This window comes from Trifolium pratense, linkage group LG5 (assembly GCF_020283565.1).
Source record: "Trifolium pratense cultivar HEN17-A07 linkage group LG5, ARS_RC_1.1, whole genome shotgun sequence".
NCBI lineage: Eukaryota > Viridiplantae > Streptophyta > Magnoliopsida > Fabales > Fabaceae > Trifolium > Trifolium pratense.
The window spans coordinates 18,210,945-18,238,872 of NC_060063.1; the positions used below are offsets into that span (position 1 = coordinate 18,210,945).

At 35.3% G+C, this 27,928-nt stretch overlaps 1 protein-coding gene across 2 annotated transcripts in view; it reads right to left on the reverse strand.

Annotated features, from left to right (window-relative positions):
* The window catches only part of LOC123883667 (187-kDa microtubule-associated protein AIR9), a 32,469-nt gene extending 5,808 nt beyond the window's left edge, over window positions 1-26,661 (reverse strand). Inside the window, exons 1-28 of one of the 2 annotated variants that reach the window (XM_045932565.1) lie at window positions 26,390-26,661; window positions 25,473-26,255; window positions 24,716-24,787; window positions 23,747-23,812; window positions 23,581-23,652; window positions 23,413-23,478; window positions 23,254-23,316; window positions 23,103-23,168; window positions 21,628-21,727; window positions 21,196-21,530; window positions 20,987-21,101; window positions 19,789-19,909; window positions 19,491-19,666; window positions 16,246-16,381; window positions 15,905-16,005; window positions 15,768-15,815; window positions 15,175-15,356; window positions 14,921-15,038; window positions 14,496-14,623; window positions 13,553-13,721; window positions 10,867-10,985; window positions 10,594-10,762; window positions 10,397-10,481; window positions 5,068-5,141; window positions 2,262-2,381; window positions 985-1,177; window positions 765-886; window positions 420-627 (exon numbers count right to left, since the gene is read on the reverse strand). In XM_045932565.1, the coding sequence (XP_045788521.1) occupies window positions 420-627; window positions 765-886; window positions 985-1,177; window positions 2,262-2,381; window positions 5,068-5,141; window positions 10,397-10,481; window positions 10,594-10,762; window positions 10,867-10,985; window positions 13,553-13,721; window positions 14,496-14,623; window positions 14,921-15,038; window positions 15,175-15,356; window positions 15,768-15,815; window positions 15,905-16,005; window positions 16,246-16,381; window positions 19,491-19,666; window positions 19,789-19,909; window positions 20,987-21,101; window positions 21,196-21,530; window positions 21,628-21,727; window positions 23,103-23,168; window positions 23,254-23,316; window positions 23,413-23,478; window positions 23,581-23,652; window positions 23,747-23,812; window positions 24,716-24,787; window positions 25,473-26,222 (3,974 nt within the window). In that variant the 5' untranslated portion in view covers window positions 26,223-26,255; window positions 26,390-26,661. The remainder of the gene's footprint in view (window positions 1-419; window positions 628-764; window positions 887-984; window positions 1,178-2,261; window positions 2,382-5,067; window positions 5,142-10,396; window positions 10,482-10,593; window positions 10,763-10,866; window positions 10,986-13,552; window positions 13,722-14,495; window positions 14,624-14,920; window positions 15,039-15,174; window positions 15,357-15,767; window positions 15,816-15,904; window positions 16,006-16,245; window positions 16,382-19,490; window positions 19,667-19,788; window positions 19,910-20,986; window positions 21,102-21,195; window positions 21,531-21,627; window positions 21,728-23,102; window positions 23,169-23,253; window positions 23,317-23,412; window positions 23,479-23,580; window positions 23,653-23,746; window positions 23,813-24,715; window positions 24,788-25,472; window positions 26,256-26,389) is intronic. The other variant, XM_045932566.1, reaches the window with a different exon arrangement.
* Between the last annotated feature and the right edge of the window lie 1,267 nt (window positions 26,662-27,928).

Sequence of the window (27,928 nt, forward strand, 5' to 3'; positions counted from 1 at the left end):
TAGCAAAATAAAATTAATTATATTTGCTGCATGATCATTTTAGAGAAGTTGTGGGATTCGAACTCGCATCCTTTTGGGATGAGTTGAATCCTCCAACTGGACCAACATATGTTGAAATTGTGAATCGTTTACTGACCTGTATTGTACATGAGAACAAAATTATGATGCCTTATACTTGCAATTGAAATTTTAAAAGGTGGTTTTAACTAAATTTATCTAATCTAAAAAGATGGTTTTACATTCAAAATAAATTCACTAAAAAGTTCCCCAAATCTGAAATGATGGACAAATAACATAAAAAACTATCTCTTTCACATTCTGAAGCTGAGTTTAAACAAGCTGTTATGTTTATCATGGCATATCATTCACATTTTTCATGGTAAAAAATGATAAGCTACAGAATAATATAGAAACATTACCCAAACAACAAACGACAAGTGTAATCTGAATCAGTAACTGTGTAGGTTCTAGAATTTGCCCCATTAATCGGTTCAACGATCCCCTCACCATTTACTCTATGCCAGCTAAGAAGGCTTTCTCCTTCATATCCACCAAAATATTCACCTTCACCAGAATAGATTCCCAAAGACAACTCTTTCACGCATACATTCACAACTACTGGAGGTGCTGCAAATTATTATAGGAGTAAGTCAACAAAATGTGCTAAATACCACACTCTACATCAGATGTATTTACACAGAACCCACATAAACAGCATCAGAAATAACTAAATAAGAACTTCAAGCTAAGAGCTACAAAGATACCAGGGGAAATTGGGGTGCTGCAAGTTGCAACCAATGGCTCCCCACAAGTGCTATCCACACGAGTTGGTACCCAATACAAGGCCAAAAAAGATCCAACATCTTCAAGAGTTGGTTTATATGTTCTGCCATAACAAAGAAAATAATCAGATAATCTTCAATTTCATGCATATATGATCTATCATATGATAATTACAATACAATAAAATATGTTGGTACTTACTGCTCTGTCCCGCACATAACAATGTCAGAAGCATTAGATATATTTAGCAGTGCAGATCCTTCAAGCTTAATCTTTGTCCGGTACCAAATATATTGTCCAACTCCTTCATGTCCACCAAAATATATTCTCAATGGGGTAACCTGCCTGCCTTCGCAACAGTCCGGAATTATGAGCTCTATTCCCTTAGGATCCGCTGAGCAAAGAAGATAAAAGAACAAATAAATTACATTAGGGGTGTATATAACCATGACACAAAATATTATAGAATTGATACATACACACACATACAAAACAACAACTAACAAAACTGATCCATTATCCAGGAAATATAGGCACAGACGACATCATTCAGAACTTTCAAACATTGGTGTTTATACTAAAAGAGCTCGTCAAAAGTATAATAGAGTACTCAGTGTACTTAGCTCTACAGTTGCACAAAGCAACTATTTATTAAAATATAATTAAGATTCAGGAGTATGATGACATTCAGAAACTCGTTTATTAATGATTACTCCCTCCTTCTCATGAAGTGTCCTATTTGCATTGTGCAGGGTTATTAAAAAAATAATTAGTTGTGTTGATTTTAATGATAAAATAGATTTCATTGGCTAAAACACCCTTATTAATTGTAGTTAGTGGAGTAGTTAGACGAGTTGAAATACAATAAATAAGGGTATATTAGTGTAAAAAAATAATTAATGTTTCATTGGTATTTTAAAGTCATAATTATTTTGGGACAGAGAAATATTGCAAACGAGACACTTTTTATGAGACGGAGGAAGTAATACTATTACTACCTCTGTCCTATATGAAAGACTGCATTGACCAAAGAACAAGAACTAAAAAACTTCTTTACATACTCTTTCAAAAATTATCCTTCAATTATTAAGAAAGAGAAACAGTTGGTGTTTTAATTCTCTCCATTTAATTAAGAGTGTTGTTGTAAAAAAATAACTAATACATTTTTTAATTCAAAAAGGGTCATATAAAAAAGGGATAAATAAATTTTATAGGCGGGTCGTACATATATGATATAAGGGATGGAGGTAGTACAACTTATAAATGGTCATTTTCAATTAAGTAATGAAGATATTATTTTGTCAAAGATTTGCACATTGAATTAACAATTAATTAGTTAAAGTATATTAAAACTTGGTTAAAGTAATTAACAGAGAACCGATATCACTAATTGTATCTTGGACTCCACCTACAAAATTAGGACCATGTTACATAAAATTCACACTATTTTTCCAATTTCATGCGCAAAACAAACTTACCAGGAAAAATTATATTAGATACCACATTCTTTGGGCTGCCTTTAGTTCCATCTTTGCACACAGGTGTGTAGACGAGCTCTATGCTGGCAGCAACATCGTCAAGAGTCAAATCCAAGAAATCTGCTAATCACAAATATCAAGCATTTAAGTTTTCCATAACTAGAGTAATGACAAATGTCATGCACGGGTATCAATTAAGTTTTACACTTTTTTAAAAATATTAGTACTTTTATATGATAATTTTTCAAAAGCTTGTATGAAGAACTATATACAAAAATTTAAAAAATTATGTTTTAATAGTTGATAACATTAACATAATAATTTTTAATAGTGTAAATACTAAATAGTTGGTTGGATAGATTATCATTATTTACTTCAAAATATAAAATAGGGTGTCTCATAAGGGCAGCTCAAATGGTAAAAGGTTGTACAGACATTTTCTAAACTTATTGTGTAATTCTCACCGCTAGACTCTTTAAAAAATAATAGGTTAAACATATATAAATTACGATCAAGGTAGGAGAATAATTTTAATTATAATTTAACGTATATACACTATAAGTGTAAAATTAATTTACACATGCATCAAATCTCATTTTACCATGTAGATATTTGTCAATACATGTTAGGAAATAATATAGCAAAGTGGCCTCATGGTATGATTCGATTGGATGCATGTGGAAAAAGTTAATTTGTTGGTGCATAAAATTAATCTTTTTTTTTATTATTGTTCTATAATAATTTACACAACTAAAATAAGAGTTTAAGTGTACAAATAAAAAATTTATGACATTTTGAAATACATATTTTTAATGATAAATGTAATGACTCTTTATTGTAAATAGTAAGAAAAATGGAGTTGAGATCAGCTCCATTGGGTTATCCTCCTTTTCCTCCAGTCTATTGCTCAGATCGTGACATCTGGCAATCAAATATTTCAATGGTCCAGATTAAAATTAAATAAAACTCATTCAACTTGTTGTCTCCGCCTCATCATCTTCGTCTTGCCGAACACGGCCGCGAAACAACACAGCAGCGGGAGAAGCCGCGCGCGGTCGGCAGCGGCGCCAGGTCTCCCCTCTTCTTCCTTCTCGCCTCATCATCTTCAGGGCTGTAACAATCAACTAAATGGAGTCGTGAAATTATAGCTAGTTGTCGTATTTTTGAAACAAATCTCCGTTGCCGTTTCTTTGAATCTCTGTTGCCGTCTCTTTGAATCGTCGCCGCCGTATTTAGTATTTCATTGAAGATTTGTTTGAAAATTATTGCTATAAAATATTTGGGGAAAAAAGGCAGATCCAAAAGAATTGAAAAAAATTGCAGATCCAAAGTGGTGAGTTTGATAGAAAGAAGAGACTAAGAATCTAGACACAGTGGCTGCAGAGCTTTGGCATGGTGGTGGCTATTACAGTGGTGAGCTTTGGCATGGTGGTGGCTACGCCTGTGGAAGATGAACAGTGATATGTGCAGGAATAAGAGAGAAAAGTTTCCGTGTTAATTTCCTTGTTCTGTTTTTTTAATCTGGACCATTGAAATATGTTTTTGCCACATGTCACTATCTGAGCAATAGACTGGAGGAAAAGGAGGATAACCCAATGGAGCTGATCTAAACTCAGAAAAATGTATTTAGTATATTAATTATATGGTATAAAATTTTATAACGTAGATACATATATTTTATACATTTTGTAAATTTGAAAGAAAAAACTTAAAATAAAAATAATTTTATAACTTGGGTTTGTTGAAAGAAAAATATCATTTTTTAATTATTATTACTTTCAATACATAAAATAAGAGTTGTATTTAATAACAATACATAAGTATATACACACATAACGTCATATCACATGAGAACACAAGAATAATAAGAATAATTAAACATTTTTAGAGGCCATGAAAGCAAATGTATGAATGGAGGAAAAGTTTGAAGTTATGAATAACTAAATCAAACCAATTTGAAATTGAAAATAAAAAAAGAGCAACAATAACAAACAGTGATTTAAGAGAAAATTGAGAATTTGAAATGAACATTGTAATGTAAGTAAATGATAGAATAAATAAAATAGAAAAGAAAAAGAATTTAATTTATATGCACCGTCGGTGTAAAGTTATTTTGCACATGCGTCCAATAATATACTGACACGTCATGTATGGTAATTAAAAACACATGATGTGTCACATTCATTAAATGATGTGGCAACGCGTCATTAGATGTATGTGTAAAAAAAAATTACACCGACGGTGCACAACAATTAAACTCATAAAAAAATAATAATAAATAATACGTAAAATTGAAAATTTGGAAAATTGGAATTAGGCGGGAATCACAATGAATGTGGGTGAGACCGCGAGACACTTGGAAAATTCCTTATTTGGAAAACCTTACTTTATAATTATAATAATTATATATTTTTTAAAGGAGTACATAATTATTATTATTATTATTATTATAAAAAAAAAAAGGAGTACATAATTATATAGTTATGACTATAATTATTTTTTGTCGAAAAAAAAGTTTTATTATTTTATATAATTATTTTAAAAAATTGGGGAAGGGGGAAATGTTTATTAATCAAAGTGGCACTAATGCCCATTTTACAATGGTTTCAAGGGAGGTTTGATCATTGCACCTTAAGGTTACAAGGCTAAGCACCAAGTTCTTACTAGCTACCACTAAACTAGCTAGCACCTTGAGATTATATAATACTATAATAGATGATAATAGATTTCTGTGGAAAAAAATAGATGATAACAGATAAATACATATCACCGCACTTCTCTAGGAACTCGACTACACAAAACTCACCTTGACTACTTATTTTCCCACGAACACCATTGTCTTTTACTCTAAACCACTCGTGGATGCATTCTCCTCTCTCCCTGAAAGGCAAGCAACAAATCCCATGTCAGGGGAAGAAAACTGTGACCGAAAGTCACTTATTTAAATAAGTAACATTTATTCAGTAGATTTTAAGCATTAGCTTTTATTTGAATTATCTTTTATGTATTAGCTGGCAGTTTTGGTCATAGGATTCTCCCTTATGATGGGACACATGTAACCAATTTTGCCTATATAGTAGCTCAAGTGAGCAAATAAAAATTATCCATTTACAGCAAACATTATTTCTCACCTCTATTATTCTCTGGATTTCATCTTTATCTCCTGTACCTTCGAGTGGTATTCTAAAACTACTACTCCTAGATCTAGGAAAGGATATTTAACGGATTTACTCCCTAAACATCCAAAATTCTATTTCAATTGGTATCATCCTGTGACCTTGGCCATGGCATCCCCTTCAAAATCCCTAGATGAAATGGAACGAAGGTTTGAAGATCGTCTTCAACAACTACAGCTTCAACGTTCAACCGACATGGACGAAATTCGTTCTTTGCTGCGTGCTCGGGATGAACAAAGTTCTCCAGCTTCCAACGGCCGCCAAGGCTCTGGTGGTCCTCGTTCTGGTAACTCCAATTTCTACTCTACTCGAATCTCTAAGGTGGAGTTCCCACGTTTCGACGGCAAAAATGTTAGGGATTGGCTTTACAAATGTGACCAATTTTTTCTTCTCGACGAAACTCCGGCAACCTCCATGGTACGTTTAGCTTCAATTCATCTTGATTGGTTAGCTCTGCAATGGCATCTGAACTATATGCGCCAGAAGTTTGATATTTATCCTTCTTGGCAACAATACATTACTGATGTTACTGCTCGATTTGGAGATGCTTATGAAGATCCTTTATCTTCGTTGTTACAAATCAAGCATGTAGGAAAGATTCAAGAGTATATTGATAAATTTGAATTAGCCCTAACTCAGGTATCCCTAATTCCTGAACATTCTCTAAGTATATTTTTAGCTGGATTAGAATATCACACTCAAATGCATGTTCGGATGTTTAACCCCACTAACATTGCACATGCTGCCAACCTTGCTAAACTTCATGAATCTTCCAGAGATATTAAAACCCAAGGCCGTTTTTCTGCGTTTTCTAAGTATTCCCCTTCATACTCTAAATCTTCCCCTAACCAGACTTCAAACACCTCTCTTGTCCAAACTCCTCCAACCCCAAATGTTCCAAACCCAAAACCTTTATTTTCCAAAACAAACAGAACCGTTTCAGCTGCAGAGATGGAAGATAGACGTGCCAAAGGATTGTGTATGTTTTGTGATGAGGTTTTTACCCCAGGTCACCAACTTAAACATAGGCGATCTCATATGATGGTTATGGAATTAGATGAGGATGAACTTGGTGAGAAGGAAATCGACTCTGTTGCAATTACTGAGAATGTTGATATTCCTGTCTTTGACAGTCCTCAATTGTCTTTACAAGCTTTGACTGGTATTTCTCACTATCAAACTATGCGAGTGACTGGGCTGCAAGAAAAAAAGATGATACATATACTCTTAGACAGTGGTAGTACACATAATTTCTTGGATTTGGAGTTGGCTAAGAAATTAGGGTGTAAGTTAGAAGCAATTTCCCCATTGGCAGTCACTAGTGGAGGTGGACATAAGCTTCAGGCAGCTTTTATTTGCAAGGGTTTTAAATGGCTTCTACAACAAACTGTTTTTACTGCAGATGTTATAGTTTTACCTTTGGGGTGTTCTGACCTCATCTTGGGAATTCAGTGGCTCAAATCACTAGGTCCTATCTTATGGGATTTTGAGAAGCTTCAAATGGAATTTACTACTAAGGGCAAAAAATTTGTACTCCGGGGTGCGAAAGTTCCTTCCATCAAGTTGGTCAACAACAAAAGTTTTGCTCATGCTATGCAAAATGGCGCTGAAGTTTGTTTCTTAACCATATGCCAACCTGCCCAGAATTTGGATATCCCTACTTGCTTATTACTTCAGCCTGCTGATGCTGATTTCCCTATTCCAACCCTCATTGCTCAGGTATTACAAGAGTTTCCAGATATTTTTAAAGAGCCATCTGCACTGCCACCCCATCGTCTTGGATTTGATCACAACATTCCCTTAAAAGAGGGTTCTGAACCATTCAACATGAAACCTTATCGGTATTCTCTTATTCAAAAAACCATCATTGATAACCTGATTACTGAAATGTTGAATCAAGGGATCATTCAACACAGTAACAGTCCTTTCTCATCCCCTACAGTGTTAGTAAGAAAAAAAGATGGATCATGGAGGCTTTGTGTAGATTTTAGGAGGCTGAATCACCTTACTATCAAGGATAGATTCCCCATTCCACTTATCGAAGATTTGCTAGATGAGTTGTCAGGATCATCCATTTTCTCTAAGTTGGATCTCAAATCAGGTTATCATCAATTGAGAATGGCTAAAGGAGAAGAGTATAAAACAGCTTTCAAGACTCATAGTGGGCATTATGAATATTTAGTCATGCCATTCGGTTTAACTAATGCTCCTGCTTCTTTTCAGGCTCTCATGAACCATTTATTCAAGCCATTCCTAAGAAAGTTCGTGATTATTTTCTTTGATGATCTGCTTATTTACAGTAAATCATTACAGGAGCATACAGAACATTTGAATTCAATATTCCAGCTGATCAGACATAACAACTTATTCCTCAACCAAAAAAAGTGTACCTTTGCCACCTCAAGAGTTGAATACTTGGGACACTTTATCACCCAAGAAGGGGTTTCAACTGACCCTGCTAAGATTGAAGCAGTAGGGAATTGGCCTTTTCCTACAACCCTTAAGCAATTACGAGGATTCTTGGGACTAGCTGGCTACTACAGACGGTTTGTCAAAGATTTTGGCAAAATTGCTAAGCCATTGACTGATATGCTGAAACGTGACAATTTTGTATGGAGTTCAGATTCCACCAACGCTTTTACACAGCTGAAACAAGCTTTAATCTCCGCTCCTCTGTTGAGTTTACCGGATTTTTCAAAGAAATTTATAGTGGAGACAGATGCGTCTGGTAAAGGGATAGGAGCTGTTTTGATGCAAGACCACCATCCTATAGCTTACATCAGTAAGTCCCTCGGCCCCAAGCAACAAGTCATGTCTGTTTATGAAAGAGAATTGCTTGCAATTGTTTATGCAGTTCAGAAATGGGGTGCTTATTTGGCCCATGCTCCATTCATCATCAAAACTGACCAACGTAGTATCAAACACATTTTGGAACAAAGGTTAAACACTGCATTTCAACAGGCTTGGGTAGCTAAACTTATGGGTTTTGACTTTGAGATCCATTACAAGGAGGGTGCCCATAATGTAGCTGCAGATGCTCTTTCACGAAAAGAAGGGGCTGAACTTCTTCCGATGATACTTAACTCTGCTTCTACCGACCTTTATGATTCTATTAAAGCATGTTGGTATAGTGACATGGTACTGCAGCAACTTATTCAAGATTTACAACAAAATCCTAATTCTCACCCTAAGTTCACTTGTGTTAGGGGCGAGTTGAGAAGGCGAGGAAAACTAGTAATTGGTCATAATACTCAGCTTCAAGAATCAATTTTACAATGGTTACATGATTCTGCAGTTGGTGGTCACTCTGGTAGGGATTGCACGATAGCTAGAGTGAAATCTTTATTCTTTTGGAAGGGTATGGCTAAGGATATCCATAACTATATCAAAAACTGTGTGGTGTGCCAACGAAACAAATCTGATTTGAGTGCTTGTCCAGGTCTGCTGCACCCACTTCCAATTCCAACAAAAATTTGGGTGGATATTAGCATGGACTTCATTGAGGGCCTACCCCCGTCGACAGGTAAACATGTCATCTTGGTAGTTGTTGATAGGTTGAGTAAATATGCTCACTTTATTCCTTTGTCTCACCCATATACTGCCATGGATATAGCTAAGGTTTTTTTGGATAATGTCTTCAAATTACATGGATTACCTGATTCCATTACTAATGATAGGGATCCCATTTTCCTAAGCAAGTTCTGGAATGAGTTCTTTAAACTACAAGGCGTTGAATTGAACAAATCTACAGCATATCACCCTCAGTCGGATGGCCAGACAGAGATTGTTAATAAAGCTGTGGAAACTTATCTTAGATGTATGTGTTCAGATAAACCTTCAACATGGTCTCAATGGATCTCACTAGCTGAATATTGGTATAACACCAATTTTCACTCTTCAATTCAAGCTACCCTTATGAAGTCGTTTATGGGCAGCCTCCTCCTATCCATCTTCCTTATTTACCTGGTGCATCAGACTCTGTCACTGTGGACAGGTCCTTGTTAGCTAGAGAGGAAGCCATGAAACTATTGAAATTTCATCTACTTCGAGCACAGAACAGAATGATCCAACAAGCTGACAAACATAGAAGTGACAGGAAATTTGAGATTGGTGATTTTGTGTATCTCAAATTGCAACCATATAGACAAATGTCTGCTAAACCACACGTGCACAACAAATTGCTCCCGAAGTTTTTTGGTCCATTTAAGGTGCTAGATAAAGTGGGTCAAGTTGCTTATCAGCTGGAATTACCTGCCTCCGTTAACATACACAATGTGTTTCATGTCTCTCAACTTAAGTTGTGCCCCAATCCAGCTTCCACTACTTTTGTTCCTATAACAGTTGCTACTGATCAACAGGCCCGAACTCCAGACATGATTTTGGACAGAAAAATGGTTCGGCGAGGGCGTAGAGCAGCCACCAAAGTTCTGGTACAGTGGAAGGACAGCCCCCCGGAACATGCTACATGGGAATTTTACTATGATCTATTGAAAAAATTTCCTGATTTTCACCCTTGAGGACAAGGGTGTTCTCAAAGGAGGGGGTATTGTGACCGAAAGTCACTTATTTAAATAAGTAACATTTATTCAGTAGATTTTAAGCATTAGCTTTTATTTGAATTATCTTTTATGTATTAGCTGGCAGTTTTGGTCATAGGATTCTCCCTTATGATGGGACACATGTAACCAATTTTGCCTATATAGTAGCTCAAGTGAGCAAATAAAAATTATCCATTTACAGCAAACATTATTTCTCACCTCTATTATTCTCTGGATTTCATCTTTATCTCCTGTACCTTCGAGTGGTATTCTAAAACTACTACTCCTAGATCTAGGAAAGGATATTTAACGGATTTACTCCCTAAACATCCAAAATTCTATTTCAAAAACACGATGATAAAATCAAAAGCCCTAAACGTAGAGACATGAATTTATAAACATTGGATAGTAAAAGCCTGACCCTCCGCTATACACAGCATTGAAGTTCAAGCGCTGCCCTTCTATCATTGATCCAAGAATTTCTAGAGTATGACAAGTTGGTGGACCTAAATTGCAACACAAGTGCAAAAAAGTTAAAATTGCCTCAAAAAATCTCCATTCTACTTGAACAATATAAAGCTAGCAGAGCATACAAAGAAAAAAAGAACTGATCAGTACCAGGTATAATAGGTCCAATTTGTTCAGAGAGAACAATGGGTCCACGAGCCCAATCACTCCGGACAGGCTCACAAGAAACAGAAATAAAGAAACCAATATCATCAATTGAGGGCATATATGATGCCCCGGTTGCACCCATAATTTCACTTTGGAAACCATCGGAACTGGTCTACATAAAGGCATAGATAATATGTTAGTCCACTAAATGTTTAACGAAAATAATATGTTCCGAAGAAAGACTTTCACAACACAAAAGGTTCATCGAATAAGTACCCTAAGCCAGCGGTAAACTGAATCTCCCTCTTCACCTCCCCAATATGTTTTTTCAATTCTTAGTGTTGTTCCTTCAACCGCATTTCCAACTATGTGTAAAGAAAGCAATTTCGGGCTTCCTGATCACCATGAAACAACTCCACCATAAGAAACGCAATAAAAAATACAGGATGATCTCAGATAAAGCAAAAGGAATAAATTGCATGGTTTAAAAAATAAGCAAAGCCCGTTTATTGTTGGTGATTCAGTGCAGATGAGATCTTTTGGTGGACTTGTATATATGTTGGTGTCTTATTTAAAATTTGCAGGTATGAGGGAAAACTGTGATTAATCGGTCAAAACAAGTATGCATTTATATCATGTTAAGTATTAATTACAAAGTCATCATCTACTAAATTGCGGCTATTCAAACATCCCTCCTGAGTCCATAATAGCTAATAGTGTTCACTGTAGATATGCTTTATTCTAATAACCTTAATTGAATAGTTTTGCATTCTCCTCAAGTGGGGAGTGATTCTAATTTCCGGTCTTAAGAGGGATGGGAAATTGGCAAAATTTACCATTTGGATTTCTGTACAAGCCTGTATGGCATTACTAACTTGCACAATGCTTTTATCTTTCACTTTTAACAATTTTGGAAGGATCCAATATATGGAAGAAATTCTATTTATATTCGATCTGAATGATCACGAGGCTTTCAAACTTGTTTCTTTGTTTAGCATTCTTGGATTTCTAATCTCATGTATGCATGTGTTCAGACTTCCAATCATATTAATTATAATCATAATTAGGATTAACATTTCTCTTTACTTTTGAAATTAGTTTACTTAGATAGTCCTATTTTCCTTATTTTGAGAGATTACCTCATGTATATAAATTTGTACAATGTAGGTGCCTAATACATTTCATTTATTCGAAACTATTTTGTTAATTTATTAAACTTTTCCATCAACTGTTTCGACCTGTTTCTTATTATTAATTATTTGCCACATTAATTCTTCAACTACTAAGCTCCTCTGATGGCCAAGGCTTTTCTTCAGCCATTGGTGCTATAACACCACTTTGTGTGTCCTTTAATATAGAATGAGTGCACGGCACAGGCACATTATGCAGCTGATGTTACAGCCTGTTGTATAGAATCACCACATGGCAGGTAACTAATTCTGCTATGACAGAAGAGCTGTCATGCATAATGCAGTTCAGCAACTACTAGAGCACTATCTAAATACAGAGTCGGTTTTCATCATCAGACTGTATTTAGTCTACATTCTCCTGGAAAATTCTCAAAAACACCTCTGATTTTCTGTTATTTACTTTCATTTTCTCCCATCTCAAATTTCAATACGGGTGTGTTTTGGAGTTGGGTTCTGGAGGGGGGGCTTTTGAGGCCTAATCTATATATCTTGATATTTTAAGAAAATTTGAAGGAACAATGTGATAAATGATCGTATAATACTTCAATAACACTCAAGTCATTTTTAAAAACATTTAGTATTCTTAATTTAAAAAAGAATAGTAAGTCCTCCCCTCCAACACCCTCCATCCAAACATACCCTAAAGAGTAGCGCTATTGACTTATCCAAATAATGAAGGTAATTTCTCCCAAATTTTCCATTGTTCTTTAAATGCTCAGAAATAAATGACCACCTCATTTTGCATTACAAGGAATCATGGAAACCTTTGTGCAAACTATTCAAGATTTTCAAAGTGTTTTTTCCTTGTTTAGTACAAATGTTCCAATTTCTGTAGTTTGTACACATATAAGGATACAAAGCTTAGGCACTCTCTCTGATGGACTTTGTTGCTGTTAAGAGTCCGACATTGGTTGCGATATGGCCTATATATATCTTTATAAGTGAGGGCAATCCTCACCTTACAACTACTCCCTCCGGTCCTATATATAAGAGAAATGTTACTTTTTAGATTCATTAAGAATCTAATGTATCTAATCCATAATATGGTCTAGATACATTAGATTCTTAATGAATCTAATAAGTAAGTTTTCTCTTGTATATAGGACCAGAGGGAGTATCAATTTTAAGATGGTATCAGAGCCTCCTTCAAGATCCGCTCGGCCGCCTGCTATCAGGTTTCTGATCGGGCCACCCACCATTTATATTCGCGCACCAAGCCCTATAGTGTTGGGTGCAAGGGGGTGTGTTAAGAGTCCCTCACCGGTTGCGAGGTGGCCTGAATATATGTTTATAAGTGAGGGAAATCCTCACCTTATAAGCCGGTTTTGGAGGGTTGAGTTAGGCTCAACTCTCAATTCTAAGAGTTGCATTTGAAAGGAACATAATTCTAGAAATTTTAGCAAAGCTCATGTCCTTCGCAAATTTAATGGGATAGCCTCTTTTTTTGTTGCAAATAGACTTTATAATTTTCCTACATCAGACATGTTCAAGGATTGTGTTTTCTCTTTATTGAATTTATTGAATTGCTTTTTCTTTGTAGCTTATGGAAGCTCCATGATTCTCCATTTTTATAAATTTCATGTGAATATAGCTTACGGAAGCTTCATGATTCTCCATTTTTATAAATTTTATGTGAATAAATACTTTTCGTATCAGAAATTCTAGCTTACATGTTATTAATATTAAATTTCATTTATGCCCAAAACAATAAAAAAAAAAATAGAACTATTTTTTATTCAAATTTTGCCACATAGGTCATATAAAGGTGTTACCAGGTCGAATGCGCTCCTGGCCCATACAAATTCTTTTGTCACCCACAACGCCATCATCACGTACAGGAGTACATTGGAATGAGATGAATTTTCCAATAGCTTCTTTGGTAATACGATATTGTAGAAGTCCAGAAACCCCTGATATCGGAGAACCAAAATCACCTTCAACCTGGAAATTCAGAAGACGTTTTAGACCTTAAGTTCTCTATCTGAAGGACAATTTTCATAGGTAGGAATGGTGCATTTTTATATTTGTTTGTAGTAGGCCAAAGTACTCCTGTTTTCCAACCTTTTGATAAAATTTCTCAATACATTTTGTTATTTGCCAATAAATACATCAAAAATATGGCCAAAATATATGAAGGAATAAAACAAAAAAGTCTCCTCAACATATTAAAGTAATTTCACTCGATAATAAAACTTTCAATTATTTGACATAAATGACAGCCCCCAGACCAAAATAAAGAAGGCAGTGAAAGACAGTATACAGATAACCATATCCAGCAGATATTGTCAATGCTTTCCATATCAAAATGGCATAGTGGAATGCACGGGTCCACATTGGCAGCCACAGACTATAACATCCACCACAGGTATGGCAATCTATAATCAGTTTCATACATTTAAATTTTTCCATATTGTTTCATTATGACTGCCATTGTGCTTTTCCTCACTTTAAAATAACCAAAACATGCCTAAGCGCAAACATTTTCCATCAAATATGTTCAAACAGTCTTGCTACCATGACATACCAAATAACAACAACATGGCACACTGAAATTCTAAATGAGCCTATCTATCATGTATTAAAAAGTGAAAGTCAAAATTTGAAACAGATAAAGTTTACCCACCATTCGATAAACACAAGTAGGGGGATTAGGCTCCCATTGCATATATAAAATGAATTAAGCATATTTTGTGGAACTTCAATGAGTGTGCATACCTCATGAATATACCAATTGTATATACTTTTTCCTTCATGACCTCCAACATATCCATATGAAGCTGTCAATATTCCATCCTCACTGTAATCTCCAATAATTGATAAGAAATTCAAGCTTGGGGGAAGAGCTGCAAAAGAGAAACAGAAAGTTTTTATATCAAACTTCAGATAGATTTTTATTTTGAAAAAAAAAAGTTATTTTGATACTTCAAGGAATCAGTCCATATATGGTGTGTTTGGTTTAGCATTCGCCCACATTACAAACACCTCCCATGCCAATACAACAAATATTTTCTGCGAACTCATGGAGTGTTTGACCTCTCCCAACGCCAACACAAACACACTAATAGATTATGTCTTTATATACTTGGTAATATATGGCAGAAAAAGAACAAATGGGAGTGTGAAGAGACAAGTAAACCTACTCTCAACTGCTCTATCAGATATTACAAATGTTGATTCACCAGAATCACCATCAGGAGTCATTGGTGTATATTTTGCAACAATGTAACAGCCAACAGCTCCAAGAGGAATGCGGAATGCCTGACCGGTCAAAACAAAACAATAAAATGGAATTTGGTGAATAGTGGAGAAAAATGTACCCTTTACAAGGAAAAATAATTGAAACTAAATGGGAAACAACCAGAACTCCAATGGCCAAAAAAAGCAAACCACCTACTTTAGCTATTTTAGAAGTACTTAATGCTTCAAGATTGCTTTCGTCCAAAGTTGACGAATATGTTTTGTACCACTGAACTCTACTAGATCCTTCAGTTCCTCCAGTTACAATACCAGTCGCAGTGACTTTTCCATTCTCTCGTAGATCACCGATTATTTTGACATTTGTTAATTTTGGTGGGGCTGAAATTGAGACCGAAGCATTATAACCATATGCCAATTGCCAGTATATATTAGCAGAAATTGTATTTCTTAAAATCATCCCCAACAAACATTTCATCATGTTAGCAAATGAACGAGAAAGAACTAAACACACGCCTAATTAGGTAAGAAACACAGTAAATATTTTTGTCTTGTGAATTAAGGGCTGACTTCTCAAATTCCTTCTATTGAATTAAGAGCTGACTTCTCACATTACTAATGATACAACGAAATGCTATAAATGTTAACCAAACACTATGAGGAAAAGTTATTAGCAAAAAAAATGAATATACATGATTAGAAACAAACACTCCCTAAAAGCATAATAAAATGGAAATGACACAAAACAGAAGTACCCAGTACAGGAGACATTGTTAATAATCATCAAGATACCTTGTTTTACGACAGGAGACATTGCTGACAATGATGTTCCTTCCTGGCCTGAAAGAGAAACCAATGACAATGTTATTGAAATACATGACAATTAAATATAAAGGATAAATTGATTATGTCCAGCCCAGATAGCAAACCTTCAAAATTAATTGGTATGTATACAAAAGTCAAACAACAACCAACATCGTCTTTGGTCAAGGTATAATCAGATGTACCAGCTGACACTAACAGAAAGTCTCTGCAAATATTTGTCATAATCAATCAAGACAAAAGAGCTTAGTGAAGAAAAATAAGAGGACAGGAAAAGAGAAAAAAAATTAGGTAAAAGTAAGGTGTTAACTATCGCTGAAGCATCAAAATGAATGCAACAATTCACTTTCCAATTTGTGGAAGCACAAATCAAAAACAAGAATATGAGGCTTTAATTAATGTAATATTTCCATGCCCTTCAGCAAAGCATGATGAAGAGAATACTGACCCAGTATCCCTGTTCTTTCGTAACCATTCAAACTTGCTAGGTCCCTCCCGTCCACCAAAATAATCACCAACTCCTTTAATGGTTATTCCTTCAACAGCATCTCCAACTATTCTAACATTACTGACTGAAGGGGGAGCTGCCATATGAATAAAAAAAGGAAATTATAGAGAATTAGTTAGACATGATTACAAATATATATATATATATATATATATATATATATATATATATATATATATATATATATATATAGTGATAAAACTAATCACTTATTGACAAAACCAATCTAAATAAACAAATAATCCAGTTTAATGATTATGAGCCATTAAATCATTTGAATCTGAATATTTCACTTAATCATTCACAACAGATTTAAAAGCATATATACACTAGAACAACGAGAAACATGATTCCATCATATTGGAATAAAATCAACCAGCCTAAGCTATCTACGGAAACTACGAAGGCTTTGATAGTATTCACCTAACAAGCCAGTACGGTAAGAATAGATTGTAACTAGTTGGTTTGGTTCAGTTTTAGTGAAAGGGGAAAACTAAACCAATAAAAAATGTCAGGTTCGACTTTGTAATTTTCCGCAAAACAAAAACAAAACCAATCCAATGAAGAACGGATTGGCTCAGTTTGAGTTTATCAAGCTTGTTGTTTTCTAATTTAACAACAACCGCAACAACTAAGCATTATCCCACTAAGTGAGGTTGGCTACATGGATCAAACGACACCATTGTTTTACCATATATGTTTTCTAATCTAAAAAAATGGAAAATGGCATAATGGTTTATTAAAAAAGCAAAGGGTATACATAACACTGACTAAGGTAATCAAAAAGTAAAACACAAATATAATGAGAACAATAGCGACTTGGATATTACGGGTGTCTAAGTCCCACATTCAGTAGTATGAGATGCTCGGTGGAGTACTCAAGGGTGTGTTTGGATTCAGGGTTTTTGAGGGGATGATTTTGGAAGGCTGAGTCTATACTCTGATATACAATTGAGAATTTTAAAAAATTGAAAGAATAATAGGATACATGATATTATAACATTTCAATCATACTTAATTCATATTTAGAAATTTATAGCTTCTTTAATTTAGAAAAGAAAATTAGCCCTCCCCTCTAAAATCCTCCATCCAAACGGCTTGGTTCTTCTCCCTTGATAGCTAACTTTAAGTCAGGGTACCCTAGTGCTTGGGTACTTATTAGAGATACACACTCAAACACGGTGAGATAGGTATAAAAAGAAACATGCAAGGAAGAAAGAGAGAGAAGAGTTTGCAGACAAATGAAAGAAAAAGAGTGAGAAATTGAAACATGAAAGAAAGAGATGGAATGGGAGATTTTGTGTGCCGAAAACATAAGTCAAAAGGCATGGGGGTTGATTTTAACTAGAAATAGGAGGCATTAGAGAAAGGAGCATGCTTTTGGAGCATAGTATAGAGAGGGCAACCGAGAATGCGTTGAAATAAAAATCCGGTGGTTTCGGTGGAGGTTGTTCCTTCTGCTTCAGTGACGAATGAAAACTTCCAATAAAACCTCCTTGTGTTGTTGCTAAGTGTGATTCAAACGATTCTGATGGCTTCGGTGGAGTTGGGGAAGTCACGACTCGTGACTCAGCATCTGGCGGTTTCCAAATCGGCGGACAAAATAAAATTTGTAAACTCTCCTTTCTTTCTATTTCCGCATTCGGCAGTTCCGGCAACTGCGGTGAATCGACCGCCACCACTTGATTCACCTTAACATTCGCCGCTCTGTTTTCTGCTTCTTTCTTCTCAATTGCTGCATCAAGCCCAGCCATCGATTCTTTGTGGCTCTGCAATTTCCGATTTGACGGCTCCGATGATTGCTCTGAATTGGTTAAATTCTGCAGCGATTCAGATTCTATCTTTTTCACCTTTTGAATCTCTTCTCTCATCCTTCCGATCTGTTCACTCAACCCGAGAGCCTGTTGAATCATTTGTTTTGATAGCAATATCATTTTTGCATTCCCTTCTATCAACTTCTCTACCAACAACTGAATGCTATCTCCCATTGTGTTTGTCGCACCTATGGTGAATCGGGTATGGGTGGTATGGATCCGGTAGGTCGGACCAATTGATAGAACTCTAGATCTCAAATAATGAAAATAAGATTGAAATGGAGAAATATGTAATTGTATTGATTGAAACAGATGAACAATTACACAGTTTATGAAAATGGAGAATGAAAATAACAAAGATAACAAACTAGTAGAGAGAGTCTACTAGCCCCAAAGCACTAAAGTGCCCCAAATCACTAAAAGTGATCCCATTAATTCTAACTGAAATTCTAGCTAAATTATTCCTTGTGCATAACACTCCTTATATAGTGGAGTAAGTCCTCATACTCTCCATGTACTCATGTCACCTCATCACACCTTAGTTTTGGGCCAAAGTCAAAGCCCACTTTCACATTCAAGTCTCTATCAGAAAGAGAAAGAGCGGAAGGTTGGCAGTGCTGGAACCTGGAAGGAGAAACATACCTAAAAGGCAAAAGTGCCGCTAATGGTTTCTAGAAAGGTATATGGTAGTAACAATTGTGAGGGAAATCACAGATTCCAGCAACCAAATGAAATAGACTGCCAACAGCAAGAGACCCATCAGGCCAAATCTGGAGTAAACAAAAGTAATTCCAAACTTTTGAAATTCAGATATAGAAATAGGGAAAGAATCAGATCATAAGGGATAGAACAACTTTAATACCAAATTAAAACAGATAGCATTTGGAAGAACTAGGGTGCCTCAAAGCTCCATAACTATATCCTATCCAAGTATGACTGCAATCAAATCAATCGAGGAGCTAATTAAACAACTCCATTGCAAACTGAAAGCCAACTAACTCACTAACACATACATTTCATAATTATTGTTGACCATATAGGGCCCGTTTGGATTAGCTTATGCAAAACAGCTTATGCAAATAAATGAGGTTTTATGTTAATTTATAAGTTCCTACTAATAAAAATTGTATTTTTATAAGCTATTTTATCATAAACTACCTTGACAAACTTACAATAATACATAAAAAATTATTTATTTGCATAAGCTGTTTTGCATAAGCTAAAATATAAGCTAATCCAAACGACCCATATTTTAACAAGTGTTAAACATGCTGACAAATCTAGATTAGTATTCTGCAAATGTTATCAAGCATTTTAATCAGAGCTAGGAAAAAATGAAGAATATAAAAATAGATAAATTTCAATCATTACCAGCTCTTACAAAATCTGTATATTTATATTGAGGTTCTCCTTTGGCACCTTCTTCTGTTACTGGCGTGTACATGAAAACTAAACTTGAATCTACATCATCAATGGTTGGCTGATACTCATCATCTTCTGCCCCAACAATGACCAGAGGACTACTGTTCCACTTTCTCCGCAGCCAACTAAAGCAACCAGGACACAAACAAATGGCAGAGTTGCAATACACCATTTTTAGTTGAATATGATTCAAACATATATACATAATGCAAAACGACACAAACAAATATAAGGAATATCATCTGACCTAGAAACACCTTTTCCTGGAGTCCCACCACACCATGCAACCTTAGCACAACCCCGGATGATACTTCCTTCTACCAGTTCCCCGCGGATTTCAAGGTTTAAAACCTTTGGAATTCCACTCCCTTGTGAAAAGTAGAAATTTAATACATGATTATGAACTATGTAAGCATTAAGAAATTATTGAAACAATAGGAAATTAATATTGATTAATTAATATAGAATATATATAAATCCTTTTTCTTTAACCGGTCCGAATTATAGAGTAGGCAGGTCCTTCAAAGATAATCAATTCAAAGGTGGATATTGATCGGTAACACAAAATTCCCTTTAAACGTGGAACACTGGCATCTCTCCATGTGTCTTCGCACATCCCAGTGCCAAAAGACCCTTAAACACTCAATTAACAAGAAACTTATTCTCTAGTCCCTCCTTTCTATTTATAGGCAACATGTCTTGTTTCTTCTAACTAACCCCACCTAATAATTGACTAACCTCTTACTAAACGGTAACTGACAATTGACTAACTATCCTCTTAACTAACAATAAAAGACCTATAAATGAGGTAGAAGCCCAATAGTGTAGAACACTCAATATCAGAAATTATCGGGGAATTCATATATTTACCCAGTACCAGACTAAACATGTGCAGCCAGTCGATAATTCAATTCACATATGACTCGCGGATGAGACGGCAGAAAGAAGTGAATAGGATTCTACAGTACCTTAAGTTACACATAAAAGGATTGTTTCAAATGTTCATTAATACATCTACCTCACGTAAAGCTGTTTATTTAAATATAAGCCGCCAGCCATTAATATTTGTAAACAATCAGATTTAACATAAAAAAAAAAACATCTTGAGATACACAAGCACAGGGTATATATATGTTCCTTCAGGGTTTGACAACTACATCTTGAGATACGGTAGCAGACATGTTTACTGAGATGCTCCACACAGATCTTACTAGCAAACTAGGAAAAATAAATACCCATTAACTATATTAAAGGGAATGCAATGTGGCATAATTGACATGAGTTGTTTCTATTAATGTGTAATTCGAGACTAGCATTTAATATTGGTCCATGATTGAAAACGGTGATTGTATCATCTGTTAACAAAAATTATATTTAGTAGAAATCCTTTCAGTCTAAGATCTAAAATGTTAGTTGTTCATTTATAAGGAACAAGGCAAGCCTACCTGGTTTAACACGGGAAGAGATAGCAAATATAGAAGGATATTCTGTCTCTCCTAAAGTGGGAGTACATTCCACTTTCAGAATTTTTCCAATCTCATCATGTTTTGGCGAGTAAAACTGAAACAATACAATATCATCATAAAGATAAATAATTTAATTATATATACAAACAAATTTGAAGTAATGATAATCATATAATCTACTAAAATACCTCATCAGTAGCATCTTGAATAGGGATAAAATTTGAAAGAGTTAAATCACCACAAAACCATTGATATTTTAAGACTAATGGTGGGACTGTACTCGTTGCACCATCATGAACAAATGTGAAGTGGCTGCGGCACACATCTTCTTCCAAAGGTTTATCTATTGAAGCTTCTTTGAGAAAAAAACCAGAGGGAATATGATCCTGCCATTTCTCAGCTAGAAAGCGAAAAGTTGACTCTGCAGCATGCTCAGGTCGACCAAACTCCCAACCATCTCTAATGCAAAAAGCTGTATGTGCAGGATATCGCCTTGCTATTGCCATTTCCTCACGAGAAAGATCTACACAACTTTTTCATATTCAATGAACTATTTTAATGCATAAGAACATAAGAATTTGAAGATGCCGGTACAAAGGCTAACGTTTGATGGCCCATACCTCTATCATTATACTTTTTTAAAGTAGGCCCAACTAGCAATATTGAGGCTGCTTCCAGATGAGGCATCTTCAGTATAGGGTTCTCCTCCACTCGCAAATGCTACATTGAAAATAAATCATTGAAAACAACATGAATCGGTCAACAGACTCTACACTAAAGTATTCATCCATGCATGTTAAATTCAACCCTAATTTAAGTCTTCGAAAGTTACTTTGAATTTCTTAAGTTAAATTACTTCATTATTATTGATATCTTATCCAATTTTTATATTAGTACCCTTGGCTTGATATTACAAGTTGTTTCTAAATGGGTCCATGATGTCCCCTTTCATGCAGTGCAAACTCGATTAGATATTAGAAATGAAAATATATGGTTTTGGTTCAATGGAAATGAAGTATTTAAAACTAAACTCATACTGCAACCAGTACATTATTATATATTTATCTTTTTTTTCCATCAGCCATGACCTCTTCAACCAAATGTTCAGCGGTGTTGGAGAAAAGGGGAGCATTTAGCAAGATACAACTTTGGTCTAAATGCAAAGGTTTATTTACCCCTTGGCTAGCAGGTATATGATTTCATAATAAGGATTTGGCTATTTTGAAATCAGGGGATCGCATTAGAGAGAAAATTGCAGTAGTATACCCATTGATTGGAAAACCAAAGATTAAGATTGTGGAAATGGTGTATATATATAAAACAAAGGAATGGTTAAACTCACCATGTTTTTCTAATCAATGGTTTAATTATGTGCTTTTCTCTTTGAAGTGCGTCCTTCAGTTTTATAGAAGCCAATATAATTTCCTTTATATAGAAAACAAAATTTATAGTGAAACAAATTTGTATACAATCAGAGCAACGGCTACAATTACTGCTAGCTCATATAAATGCTAACTGATAGAAACACCCACCAATAATCAAGACATACCAGGTAGGCATGGCAATGGGGCAGGTTGGGGATGGATTTTGCCTCTCCCAAACCCATAAAGTTCGGGTTTCCCCAAACCCGTCCCAATTCTCAGCGGGTAAAAGTAGAACCCCAAACCCAACGAGGTTCGGGTATCCCCATTCCGCCTCGCTTCCATATGAACTTGGTTGAGTTTTGGTAATTTTTTTTATTAAAAAAGGGGTAAAAGTTGAAAACTATTTTGTTTCAACAATATGATTTTTTTTTAAACAATTAATATAAATAGAAAAAACAACTTTACTATTTTAATACTCAACTTAAAAATAAACACAAACATATGAATATAATATAAGACTTTGTTTAAGGGTTTATAATTTAAAAGAGGTAAAATGTAATTAGACATAAGCGGGGCGGGTACGGGGACGGCGACGGGTTCGGGTGGGTATCAATGTCCCCATTACCCGCCCCACCCCCGTCTTTTAAAATCGGGGAAAACCCAAACCCGAACTCAAACCCGGTCAATTCGGTTTTTCCCCGTCAAAATTGAGGTTATGATATCAGACTAACCTCAAGAACTGGTAAATATGGAAAACCCTTAAGTGTAGAAATTTTGTTTTTGCTGGCAGCTAAGACCTACATCAGATTACATTATTGTTATTCAATATAGAGTTAAATAAAGCACACACTATATGGTCAATAATTGATACAACAAAACAACCTGGAGGCGAGGTTGACTTGCCATACTGAGAGATTTCAACTTATTTTGAGCTACAGAGAGGAACTGCAAAAAATACAAATGTTTTATGAAAACTTAAGTTGAAGACCAAAAAAAGATCTGAATAAAAAATAGAACAGAAAAGGTTCTTTTAAAGCTTGCCTCCAAATTAGGAAGTTGCGGGAGACTTGCCAATGATGTGATTTGATTTCCAGCAAGATAGAGTTGCTATATAAAGGTTATGAATTTCATAATGGTATTATTAATATTACATATTATTATTGCATTCATAAGGCAAAAGCAAGTAGGCCCACATAAACATATGTATACCTGCAGTACTTTGCAATTCTCAAGAGGCTCAAATTCAGGCCCTTTAAAATCATTAAAGCTCAAATCAAGAACCTGATAAATTAAATGCTTTCTTTCAACTAGTTAGTAAAAAGTTAACTTGAAAATATTCAAACATAATAACCAAATATAAATTTATGTATAAAACCTTCACTCTTGTCAATATTTCTACTCCTTCCAATGTAGACAAGAGATTGTCTCGGAGATAAACAAACTGCGAATAAGAATCATAAGTTAAATACTATGAAAATCCTCAAAATAAAATATAACTATGATCTTTAAAATTTAAATTACAACTTGAGATTCTCTCCTATAAACTATGCAGTCGTTGGAATAAATAAAGGCAAATAAGATATTTTCATTTCATAATCTTATACAACAAAAGCTAAAGTCATTGACAGAGTTAAAAGCAATTAAAACAACATCGGCGCACTTGCCTTCTCATGGTATTTCGCACAGAGGCAACTGGACAATGTTTCTCGGCCCATTTAGGAAAACTGTAAGCCTAAACCAATCTAGACATTCACTAAAATACGAGTAATACAAAAACGAACCCCAAGAAAGAGATACACTTTCATCACAACTTTTCTCTCTAGCAAATGAAAAGATTTCTCAACTATTGCACCAAGAAAGAGATGCACTTTACACACAACTTTTCTCTCTTGCAAATAAAAATATTTCTCAACTATTTTTCGACACATACTACTGTCTTTGTTGAACCATAGCAAACAAATTTCTTTCCTAAAAATAGGGGTGGGCAGCTCAACTGGTTTGAGCTAAGAGTTAAGGGAGTTGGAGATCCTTGGTTTAAACCCGGACAAAGGAGAAAAATACTAAATAAAACAACTAATTTACTAACATTGGCCATTTCAAAAAAATATATAAATGTATTTCCTAAAAACAGATAGCAAATGAAAATGGTAGCTAACTTATGTTTGTTAGAGAATAAGTAGAGCAACATACTGACACATTGATATAAATTTACTCATCCACATCTGTTATAGGACTTGATAAATAAAATGGGGCCATAAATTAAATTAAATTTCATCTAAAAATTGCCTCAAACAACTTTGAGCAAATTATCTAAAACAATGTGCTAAACAGAAGACATGCTTACCTCCAAGTTTGAGGATAAGTTTAATCCACTGGCAGTGAGACTACGAACTCTGTGTCCTCTAAGATCCAATCTCTGATAAAACATCAACATGGTTCAGAATTAGATAGTAAACAGGGATGAAAGCTCCATCACATTAGCTCACTAACCAACCAATAGATCTTTAGCTTCAAGCAAGGTTTTAAAAACGGTTTGCAACCTCAATTGTAACCACAATTCTGGCCATATCAGTCATATTTTACTGCCTATTTCCTCAATATCAACCCTCACAATGCAACTGTAATTCAAAACATCCCCCCCCCCCCCCCCCCCCCCCCCCCGCGCCAAAAAAAGTAAGTAGACTGAGTGGTGAGTCCATTTTGAGCACTCCAATATGCCAAACATGAAGTAGTATTAGTTTTTAAATACACAATCAATGTGACTGTGCAACCCATTCAGTTCTATTTTTAAAGAAAAAGGTAGCTATTAAGTTAAAACTCCATAATAGAGATCTTTCTCTACTAAGACTAAAATAGATAAAACCACCCAACAACCACTAATTATTTTAAAAAAACAAAAGCACCTTACATCTAATAATGCACATACATATAATTGGATTGAGATATCCTGCTGTAACAGCCCATATAATCCTCTCCTTTTCAACAATAGCATCATTTCCAGAGTCAACGGTAATAATATTAATAATAATAATTCACTAATAAGATTCTAAATAGTAACTTAATAAAATTAATATCATTGCAATAATCACAACAAAACTTACCAAATCATCACCAGCCTTAACCTCAATCTGAGGAAGAACAATAAACCGCGAATTACGGCTATCAGGAGTCGCCACTTTCCTCCTTCCAGACAAACCAGAACTTCTATCCGAAGAGGATGACAAAGACGACCCTGCTCTCAACCCGGCAGACAAAGACGGTGACCGTGCTGACGGAGAAGAAAACTTTGCCACAGTCTTCCTAACAGAACCACCAGTACTGCCACCACTACCATCCACCGTCGAAGAACCAACTCTATCCCTAGTCGAAGATGAAGAAGCAGAAACCGACAACGCCGGCTTATTCAACGGCCTCTTAACAGCTTCGGTCTTACTCGAACTCGAACCGAACACGGCAGATGTCCGCAATCCCGAACCGACAGGAGAACCAGCAACCGGCTTCCCAGCATGCAAAGCAGAAATCGAACTCCGGCGAATCTCCGGGAGAGATCTCCGAACAGATTCAGTAACCGGAGAATTTGAATTTGAAGAAACACTTTTAGCATTAACAGCAGTTTTATTTCTTCCATCTGATGATAACGAAGACCGTTGCGCCGCTAACCCTCCAGTACTGTTCCGTCTCGGTACTGAACTAACAGAACCACCACCCGAACCTGATCTCTTTGTAACCGAACCTGAATCCGAAGCATTCCGAGCCTCCACTCTCTTTCTCGTAGAAACCGAACCAATTGAAGCGGTTTTCACAGCTTCTGAAGATGATTTCTTCTTTTCAGACTCTAACGGAACTTCCATTTCAATGAATTGCTTCACAAAAACTTCCAGAACCTAAAAAAAAATAAAAATAAAAACAAAAATAGAAAGAAGCAAGTAAATAAGCAATGTTGTTCGTTAAATTAAAGTGTAAACAAGAAATGGTATGGGTGGTTGGATCTAATGTGAGTGAAGGAATGGTGGTTTACCTTGTGCCCTAGCTAGAAAAATGAGGAGATCTAGATACTGAAGGGGAATTTGAGTAGCATTGATTGATTGAGAGAGAGAGAGAGAGAGAGAGGGAGAGAGAGGGGTTTTGAGAGGGTGGAGTGGAGGGAGTGGGTAGGAAAAAGGTGGAAGGAGTGTTGTTGTTGAGAGAGACGGAGGAACTACAGAAGACAATAAACAAATGGTGGATGGGAATAATGGAAATGAGCCAAAAGATTAAAGTGACAGTGTGGGGTAGCTTCTTAAAATTTAAAAACTAAATTTGTCGGAAACGCCCGCGAATAATAAAGCGGATTATTATGAGATGATGATAAGGGCTGAAGTTATTATACATAAACCTGATACTTATGCACGGTGCATAAGTAAAGGACAACCACCAGATGTCATTTTTACACGTGTTACAATCTCAGCCTGTCAAAGGAATTGAACCTCAGCCTTCAGATTACGTGACACGTGTAATAATCACACTCTTTCACAGGAGCTAACGGATTCCGTCACCAAAATTAACAGAATTCTTCAAACGATTTCACACGAGCTTATCAAACCTTCTCAGACGATTTCTGCCGCCGGAATCATCATCTCTGTCACCGATTGCATCATTCGCCGGAATCATCATCATCCAAATCATCATCACGGTCACCTATTCCATGATTCGCTGAAATCATCATCACCGAAATCGATTTCATCATTAATCGACATCGCCGGCAACATTACTTCAAACACAGTTCAAATCACAGTGATCACATTTGATTTGGAGGTTGTTTCATGAGCTTTTTTTCTACTGATTTTGATTATTATGTGTTTTTCAGTATTTGTTAAATCTGTGAATGGTTGTGGTTATTTATTGATTTGCATGAAGAGGTACAAGAATCACTAGTTTGGGTGTTTAAGAAATTGCTAGTCTGCTGATTTTATCAGAGGGAGGGTGTTTTTTTCTGATGGATTTATGTTTTTAACAATTTTTGCATGGAGGCCATTGATAAGCCATTTTTGCACTAGTAATGGTTTCAGGAGACAACACATTGAAACCATTTAAATAAATGAATTCAGTATAACTAGAGTATGGTAACTGAATTATTAATCATGTAATTAGTCTATTTTTTAGCATAAACTGCTGCTTAATCATGTAACTAGAGTATGGTATCACATTCTCTATGTTTGCAAGCTTTTATACAGGGCAATGAACTGCTGCTTTAGTCATTGGTGATGCATATTACTATTATTCAATTAATTGTAATGTTGATGAATTTTTGGGTTGTATGTCTTCATATTAGTGGATTAATTCTAATGTATCATTATCAGCATCATCATCATTATTGTCATCTGATTTAAATTAAATGCAACCATTATTATTGTTAAATGGTTTCCAGATGTGCAACAGTACAACCATTAAGACTGTTCAATGGTTTAAAGAACAACGCTTGTGTATGTAAATGGTATTTTAAGTATACTATTGCATGCATGTTACTTTGCTTGGTGTTTTCAGTGGTTAATTTAATGTTAAATGATTGTCGTTTATA